Source organism: Mesitornis unicolor, unplaced genomic scaffold, assembly GCF_000695765.1.
Source record: "Mesitornis unicolor isolate BGI_N332 unplaced genomic scaffold, ASM69576v1 scaffold14321, whole genome shotgun sequence".
Lineage (NCBI taxonomy): Eukaryota > Metazoa > Chordata > Aves > Mesitornithiformes > Mesitornithidae > Mesitornis > Mesitornis unicolor.
Window position 1 is genome coordinate 81735 of NW_010163214.1, and position 9614 is coordinate 91348.

The 9614-nt window shown below is 42.0% G+C and overlaps 1 protein-coding gene across 1 annotated transcript; it reads right to left on the bottom strand.

Moving 5' to 3' along the window:
• Window positions 1-1104: 1104 nt before the first annotated feature.
• LOC104547987 (protein FAM115-like) lies at window positions 1105-8472 on the bottom strand (the record flags this gene model as incomplete). The annotated part of the gene is made up of 6 exons (XM_010193886.1): window positions 1105-1353; window positions 2311-2648; window positions 4189-4428; window positions 4924-5137; window positions 6496-6590; window positions 7484-8472. Coding segments are annotated over 6 exons (2125 nt in total), but the record flags the coding sequence as incomplete, so codon positions are not given.
• Between the last annotated feature and the right edge of the window lie 1142 nt (window positions 8473-9614).

The following is a 9614-nucleotide window of genomic DNA, read 5'->3' on the forward strand; positions in this document are numbered from 1 at the left end:
TCTGCCACAGGACCTGGAGGAGTTGCAGAGAGCCTCTGACTCTTTTGCTGCTGTCCCCTGTAGTGCATGTCAGTGACCTTAACCACAAGATCAAGAATTCTGTAACATTCACTAGGAAAAAAAAACCCACAGCCACAAGACAAGCAAACGCTTGGCTCAGGATCTTGAAAAGCACCATAAAAATGGACTTGTGTTATAGTCCATGTTTTAACATAAGGAAAATTCAGGTGTAGCATTTAAGAACAGGCCATTGATCTGATTATTTAGATTGGAGATCGAAATAGACCATTGTAGACACACTCCAGTGCTGCTTTCCTGTTAACACATTCAGTCCTGTGAGGTGAGGCACCTGCTGTCTTAGATCCTCAGGCAGAGCATGTTGCCAGAGTTTTACATTCACTAAATGTCTGCAGATTTATTCCAGCTGAGGATCAAGGTAGTAACTTCACTGCCCAGACACTGTTTTGCTTTTGACATGAGCTAAAGCAGCAGTTTCTCACTGCAGAACTCTAAACTCTGAAAGCAAAGCATGAAATAAATCCCTTTCAAAACATTAAACAAGGTCAAGGCCTTTCCCATGCTGTCTATCAAGGTTTTCCTTTGAATGATTATTCTCTTTTCTCATTGCTGTAGCCATAATTCCATCTGAGTTCTTCCATTTATTTCTAGCTTTGCTATCTCCTAACATGTCTCTATTTTTAAAGTGACTTTTTCCCCCTGTTCCTACTCTTTTTTATAATTCTCTTAATTAACAACCTTTGCATATGTGTAACAGGAGTAAGGCTGGAACAGAGAACCTTTCAGAGACAAAGAAACAGACGGGGATAAAAAAGGGAAGTGGTTGCTTTGTTTCATAGGTATTAAACCAGCAAATGTTACCCCTTCTGTGGTTAAAATGACTCCTAGTGGAAACAGAAGTAGCGGGACCCCAACGCACAAAGGCAGGCTTGAGAGGGAGCCAAGAACTAATTCTTCTATCACATGTACAATGTAGAGCTGCTTCTCAGATTCATTATAGTACCATGCCAATCAGACATCATTTAAAACTACTGCAGAGCACTGGGTTTATCAGAAATGATCACATTTCCATAAGCAAAAACCTGCTTAGGAGATATATTGCTTCATTGGATCATCTGACCAACTGGGGAAAGAATCAGCCAGCTGCTGGGAAAGGCTCTCCTTGATTGGCCATCCCCAGGCCTTGAAGAAAGGAGCCAAATTCTTCTTCACCAGACGAGAAAAGGTTTCTGCCCACAGATTCATTTTTGCATCATTATCATCTGGGAGCTCAGACATATTTTGGTATTCAGCAAAGATTTCAATGAAGGTTTCCCATCCAAAGGCCTCTTGCAGCTGTGAATCACAAGAGAAGAGACACAGTACAAAATACTTGTATGAAAGCTTAGAATTACTCCACTTGCATTCTTTACAAAAGCTCTTATTAAATTCAGTTACTGATATTTTTACAGGGTATTTTCCTTTCTTATTTATAAGTAGCTACCTGACAAATTCTGAATCCCTACTGAAGAATCAAAGTCAGACTATTCAACAAGCCCATATTTCTAATACTCACACAAAACCAAAAATCAAGTATTTATATAAGTGCTTTTCATCCTGAAGGGCATGGCTGTGCTTACAGACTTGATTGCTACGTTTGGGTTTTTTTTACAGTTGTTGCAACCATTCAAGATAAGATTGATACAAATATCAACCCACCTTCGCATGGTTATTAGTATGCACACTTATAATGTCTCTACATATTTATAATATATAAAGCTCTCTTCTCTCAGCACAAAATATAGGCTCCCTGCTCAATGCCTCTGCACTCAATGTTTGCACTGTCAATTAATCCTGGGTGCTACTAAATGAAGTATTGCACCAACAAAACTGAAAGACTGGCTTAAATTTAAAAAAAAAAAAGGGGAAAAGAAACAGTTATCAATGAAGAAGTCTTTTTTGGTAATGCCCAACAGCTGTGGTTTACTATGACATCCCAAACAGGTACATTCCACAGACCAATGACCTTTACACAGTGCTGAGATCACAAACAACTCAAAACAAATACTTTTTTGAGGACTGCTTTAAAAACTTTTCCCTGCAGCTGAAGGGCAATACTCAGAGACATCAGGACTGACTCATGTTGATTTGTGGAACCCTATGAGCTGGCACACAAAGACGCTGTTGGAGACTACGAGTCAACAGAGAGAGAGAATCTGGGGTAGCAGAAAGTGAGGAAAAGGAAAGAAGCAGTCCTGGATTAAAATGATCAGTTTGAAAATTGGTTACAAGCATAATTTGCCTGTAGATTACCTGCAGGTATGCCTCCAGGGCAGTAAATTCTTCCCAGTCCTTCAGCTGTGCTCCGTTTTCAATGTAATCCTGAATCCTCTTCTTTCTAGTTTCTGGTGCAAGTGCATTATGGGCCTTATCTCTGGGGATGCCTAACACAGTCTCATTGACATAGACAGACCAGAGGTTGCAGGTGGCTTCGGTGGTGTGAGGGGGAAACTCCCATCCAGGTTGCTGCTGATTGTGGCCCAGCTCATGAATGGCACCCCAAAGGCCATTGGCTTGGAGGGACTGCACATCTGTCATCTCCGCCACTGACTCCAAGTGATACATGATTGGGTAGCCAGCATGCATCCAACCTGCAGGGAAGGTAAACCACAAACAATCTTTGCAATCTGTCTGGGAAAGCTCATGGGATGAAACACCACAGTGAGAAAAATACAATTAATTCTCTTTGTGTTAACTCATTGAGTTGTTTGTCATAAGGGGATGCTGCTCATGATGTGCTTATAGTATCAAATGTATCAACACAACCACAAGCAAAAGTTTAACGAACATATTGTACGCTTCTCTGCTCCACTTCCACTCCTCAGCACTACCCAATGCAAAGGGCAAAAAAGGCCCAATGACTTTTGCAAGGACTACAGACATTGCAGATGACCGTACACCCAGCTACAGGAGTGAAAAGAAGGTGTGGGAATCTAATTCTGTCTATAGAAGAATTTTCTGTTGTCACTGGTGTTTTCTTACTTTCAGATCTGGTGAGGAAGGCACTATTGCCAGGACAGTGTGCATTCCTGTACAGTCAAATAACTGTATTGTTTGTACTGGTGAAAATGACCCCAGCACCCACCCCAGCTCTCCCTAGAAACTCTGTAATTCAAGTTCTGGATCTGGAGGAAATACACGGGGGAAAATACCTCATGATAAATAGAAGATACAAATAAAGTAAAGAAAAAAAAATTCCTTAAGTGCTCCCAGAGAAGCAGCAGATTTTCATCTTGAAGGCAGGGGACTAAAATGTTTCATTGCAAAATTTTATGTCAGAGCCCTGAGCAATTCTCTTGAATTAGTCCTACTTGACTGACAGCAGCTACACCATGTGAGTTAAGCTGCTAGAGCTGCGGATTGCTGACAGAATGGTGGCATGAGAAACTGATGAATTTACCAATTTAAAGTGGTAGAAAACACCTCTAGTGTTATAACCAAGTAGAGCTGAAAGCACCCACCAATCCTACTGAGAAAAGTGCAATGCTTGAATAAAGATTAATTGCAAATAATGGTGAGATTTGGCATTTAGGAGCCTCCTTACCACCCATAACAGGCTTCAGTTCCACTGACCTTGTGAGGTGTCCTTAAGCAGTGTGTTTCTTAAATGACAGATAGCAAAATGCTGCTTACAATGAACTTTCCCCCCTGTCACTACTCTCACTTCCCCACTGATTTAAGTGATCCTATGCCTGCTAACATCAGGGTCTTACTACATAGTAGACTGCCTGTGTGTCTGTCCCATACCTTAATTTAAGTTTCAAGATCTCATTTGTCCTGTCCAACAGCCAGCTGTTTCCATTCTTTCTGTTGCAATTAGCATAAACTTACTCCTACATTAATAAGAGTAACATGACACAGTACGCTCATCATTTAGTGGCCAGTCTGTCTCCCTCCACTGTGTTTTACCCTGACATAGCCTCAGATTTAGTAGCAGAATATGTTACTTTTGTGTACAAGCTCTTGACATTCACAGATTCTTATTCTCATGGGCAGTCCCCTTAAATTTGGTGGAATTCTTCTGGTGATCTGAGGATCTGCATGATCTTGTGATAATGTTACTGCATTGTGTGTTCCCCTTCCAAATATCCATCACAGATAAAGACAAAATGTTCTAGTTACTATACTTGCCGTAAGATATCTGGACATCTCCCACCATCCTCTCTGGCCTTGGAAAAGTTGCTGGGATGGCTGCCAGCCTGGCAATTTCATTCATCATCTTGCTCCAGATGGAAAGCAGCCTTTCTGGGTTGTCCATGTGGCGCACATCAGCAGCTGGTACTGTCAGGATGATGTTCTCTGTGGCCAGCTCAGCCCAGGGGGCTGGGTACTGAGAGATGGTTGACTGCCAGGCAGAGACGTCAGTTTCCCCTAATTCAGAAGACAAAAGGTAGTCAATTTTAAAAGATGTTTTAAATGTGAAGAGAGAGGAGAATCACCATAGCTAAAACACCCTGTGTAGCCTCAGAAACAATAAATTAATCTAGATGTAATTGGGTTTTACTGAATGAGGGGGAGATCTTCAGATTCTGCCGAGGGGTCCAGTCATCTTTGGTGACCCCATGTCTGCTGTCGCTGCAAGAAGCTGATGATACTCACTTTTTAATATCAAGTCACTTTAAATGTGTCTCAGACATACTTATACTGGGAACATAGACAGAGTTTAATTCCTAAATGAAAGTCATATCAATATACTTTCTGCACTGAGAAATACAAAGCTTTATGCAAAGGCTTTCCTGGGGCATTACTTATTCTGAGGTCTTCTCCATACATGACCACAAAAAAAACAGGAAAATACAGGCAAGCCATCAATATAGAAATACTTCTTCACTCCCCTGCCTGTAGTTGGGTTTTGGGACCACTTACCAAGCCTGAAGAATGGAGCCTGCACAGCCTCTTTAATTGTGACTGATATTTGGCCTAATGTGCTCTCCTCTGGCACTATGATATATATGAGGCCACCCCACAGACTAGAGACTTCCATGGTGGTTTTTTCAACCTTGAACTTCTTTACCACCAGGGGAGGCCGCTTCATCTTTGCAGCATGGCTGAGATCGTCAGTGTGACAGCCGATCTGTACCTGGTGGGGAACAATAGTCACCAAAAGGCATTGCAATTCGGACAGCCTCAGGTAGCTCCACTCCAAAATCAGTGTGTTCTGTAGCTACCATAGGCCACAAGATGCTCTTGTGTCAGCACGGAAAGGCAACAGTATGCTACCATAGGGAACACCATTCCTCTCCTCAGCACAGACACCAATCAGATGAAAATAGATGAAAGGATTCAAGGGCAGACTTAAGACTCATGAGGAATAAAATGGAAATGCTGGACCAGTTGCCAACAAAAAGTAGAATTCTCTTTCTACAGCTCTGTTCAAAAGGAGGGATTTCACTGGTTTGAAGAAATTTCTAAGTTGGTTGGCCCCAGTTTTAGCACCCTTACCTCCCATCACAGCTATCACAGCTGTGCTGCTATAAATAGATAGCATCAAGGTGAAAAGCAGAGCATGAGCAGAGCTTACCCTGATACAAAATGAGTGAGGAGAAAGGAAGCTGAGGAAGGTCATAATGTTCCCATTTATAATAATTCACTTGCTTTCCATGCACTCTCTGAAACGCTGTAATAGCCACATGGGCCAGCCATCAGTGACTGAACACATGGGAATGCCTGGTTTCCAGACTAGTTCTGCCCGATTCTGCCCAAAGTTTGTCCTACTGTCCCTTTAAAGAGAAAAAAAACCAACCCACCCTGCTATGGGATAATACTGTTTGGATAACTACCTCTACTGTCGTGTTCACCCCCTTTCACTTACAGTTACATAGAGGTTGATTTCAGAGTCAAGATACAAACCCCACAAAAATACTTTTTTTATAGTGCAGGTATTTGTCTGTCCTGATGACAAAGGTAATGAAACGTCAAAGAAAACAGCTTTGAGGCCTTGAAATGATGCAAGATGATAGCAGAAGACAGCAAGGTGAGGCAAATAAGATATTTTCATAGTGGGCAGAAATAACTAGTAGCCTGCTCCACATAGACAACATTCAACCTTATTATTTCCCATCCTATTCACTGTCAATACAGGGATTATTACTTTAATCTTGAAAGTAAAAATAGAGGTATTTGTCTTGTTTGACCTCTGCCTTATCTAGGGGAATAGAGAAGGGCACAGAGGAGGTATGAGGCCAACATGAGATGGCCACAGTATCGAGCAAACGGAAATCAGAGATATGTCCACTGCAGCTGCATAGCGCAGACATTTTTCAGGACAAAGGTGAGAGACCAAGACTCGAGAAATGTAGAAAGAGGTTTATGGTAGGATAAACATGAAAATCATTTGCAATTTGTGTCTCAGTAAGGCCAAGACAAACTTCAAATGAATGAGAAGGGAAGCAAGGAAAGTTCTTCTGCCTTTCATGAGAAACAAAGGGAAATGTTCACCTCCAGGTTAGCTGCAACAGCAGAAGCAGGAAAATGCAGAGTGGCTGTTCTTCTGGGAGGAATATAAAGCCCAGTGCTTCTCCAGGCTTTTGGACCTTAGAAAGAACCACAGGCATTATCAGGATAGAAACACATAAGTCATATGGTACTCTTCAAGTTACAGATAAAATTCAACAGCAGCTTTAATTCTAATTCTAATAAATTAGTTTTCTGAAGCTTTCACCTTTGTGCTGAATCCATCTGACCAACAGCTAATGCTGAATCTTTTTTGAAAAGTTTGAATACTTTATGAGGGAACTGAGAAAATGCAAGGAAATTTCAAACTAAGCTATCAAGAAAAACCTGCCCTACTCTCATGTCATAAAACTTAGTTCAGCTGGATAAACTTGGTATCAAGGTGACCTTTCTGGTAACATTTTATTTAAAAGGCAAAACAAACCAAACATGGGAAGTGGTGATAGTTTCTGAAAAGAATGCAGCACAATCTAAAAAGTGACCTGTGGTATTCTATGTCCAACTGGAAACACTGCATAACGGTGTGGGATTTTTTTCTTTCCAGAGAAGCTCTCCTCAAGCAAGACAAAACACACAGCTCCATGCAATAACACCTTCAGGTGTAATGTCTTTGCACTCAAATTTGACAAAGAGCAGTGGTGATACTTCACATTGACCAAGAAGTTAAATTGCTTCCTCTAGAAGCATTTACGGGCCACGTGCCTGGACAGTTCCCCTATTGCATAACCAAAAATTTGTTAATCATCTGACCAAAGTTGTACCCAACAGAAGATCAAATTATCAATATGCCACTATCCATCATAAGACCAAGCTCTTTCTGATTACATGGTGAGCATGCAATTCCAGAAGAAAGCTGGGGCAGGAAGGAAGCAGAGAGATGTAGACTATTATATTTATGGATTACTCCGGTCAGCCTGACTCCATTTCACAGTTTGGGTGCTGCTGAGGAAGGAAATAGAAAAATATGCCCTACCTTCATTTCTTCCATCAATTTTAACAGTTACAGCTGGGGATGTAGTCATTTCTGGAAGATTTTGGTTGGGAGCACTCATTTGTTTTCGCACCTCAGGGAAGCTGTCATAGAGCTCTGCAGCTATGTTGATTAAAACCATATCCTCAGAGCTGCCTTTGATGGGGTTGTCAGCAGTGACATCAGGAACCCCCTGGGAAAGCACTAGTTCAGCCATCTCCTTCTGGACAGACCGGATAACCTGGGAGGTCTGGGCTGGAATCCTCAGGAACACTGCTGAGTCCCGTGCTAATTTCTTGAGCCAGGAAGAATATGGTGGCTTCAGAGCTTCTTTTTTCTCGAGGTTTTGCTGAAATCGGGAGAGTGCCTTGCGAAAGTGGTACTGTGAGGAAACCTTATCGGGATGTGAGACTGGTTGAGTTGATTCTGGTATGAAATCTAAGATACCAACTCCAAACTTTTGCAGTCTTTTGTTCCAAGGGAACCCAGCAATGGCATTCTCATCAGCATTCCCTGCAGCCCAGGACCATGCCTGTCCTCCAACCAGCAGACCACCGCCTCTTGAAACAAACTCATGAACCTTCTCCACCTCCTTATCACTGTAGGCTTTGCAACAGTACACACTCAGATTTTCCTGAAGACCTGTTACCTTGCAAGGGATCTTCTCCTGGTTCAAGAGAGTGAAAAAGTCCTGCAGATCACCAGCAATGCCAACTTGTCCTCCTTTCCCAGCATCAAGCCAACCAATGGCATTAAGGATAAAGGTTTTCATTGCTGATGCTTGGAAAAAGCTTTCATGAGAGAGTACCACAACACGACCCCTGCCATAGTGTGCAGCTGCAAGGAATGCCTGCTGGGAGTCATTCATAGCGATGGGAAATGCTAATGCGCCATGGATGAGCAGATCAGAGGGGGCACTGTCATCTTCTATCTTGAATTCAGTCACTCCTTCCAAAAGAACTTCTAAATCTTTTTTCACATCCAATCCATGTCTGGAAAACCAAAACAAATCCTTGTCATCCAGCTTGATATGTAAATGCTGAAAGCTGTACTTATCTTTGCCCTGTTAGTATTGATACATTCATGACATCCTATTAACACTCCTCTCTATCAAGAGACTTGAAAGTTATGCCAAAAGATATCACTGAAGTGGCAGCAATATTAAAATTACAGAGATCCCCAGCTTTTCTTAAGCACGGTACAAATTGAATTCCAGGCAAGAATGGTGCTGTGTGCTTGTGACTCATGTTTCCGCAATAGTCTAAGATGTTACCACCCAGCTCTGTCCTTCACAAGAAGAAGTTATTGTTCCCAGAGGACAGGATCCATAAGAGATCATGCAAGCACTTCCTAATCCTTTTCAGTGCAAAGGCAGACAATGTACCTCAAAACATTCTTAGCAATGGCTTCAACTAATCCAATTGATTTTGCTTTCAGAAAGTCTAGGGGCTCTGACACTGTTTCTTCTAACAGCTCAGCTTTAAGGTGATGACCTCCAGTCACAGAGCAAATGAAGCCAAGTAGTAAAAAGTTAAAATTGTGATAGCTGTTTGCAGAGTTGCACAGTCATCCACTCTCTTGCTTGATCTCTTTACCACTGGCTTCTAAGTCTAAACTTCATCCTCTGTTGCCTGCCTGTCTCTCCATGCTTGGATATAATGATACTTTTTTTCCGTCATAATGGTGGTTGAACACTGAACAGGTGCCAAGACAGGTTGTGGAAACTCTGTCCCTGGAGATATTCAGTACTTGACCCTGAGCAACCTGCTGTAGGTGGCCCTGCTTTGAGCAGACATTGGAGCAACCAATCCCAGGAGGTCCCTTCCAGCTTCAGTTATTCCATGGTTCAGATTTCCATCAGCACGATCCAAATGTATTTGCAGTACAGCACACCTGAAAAGTTATTGTGAAGGCAAGGCCTTATTGCCTCAGCAGAGCTGCCTGCTGAGCATAGCCAGAGCTGTCTTGTTATCATGACATGGTCCTTGTCTGAACACAGCTCTGAGACAGAGATGAAGTTGTAATATATTCTTTCTTATGTGGCAATAAAAGGTCCAATTATAGAGCTTCTAATTCCTGCCTTATTTATAAAAAAATACCTAAAGAATTATCACAGAATCACAGAATCTCAGGA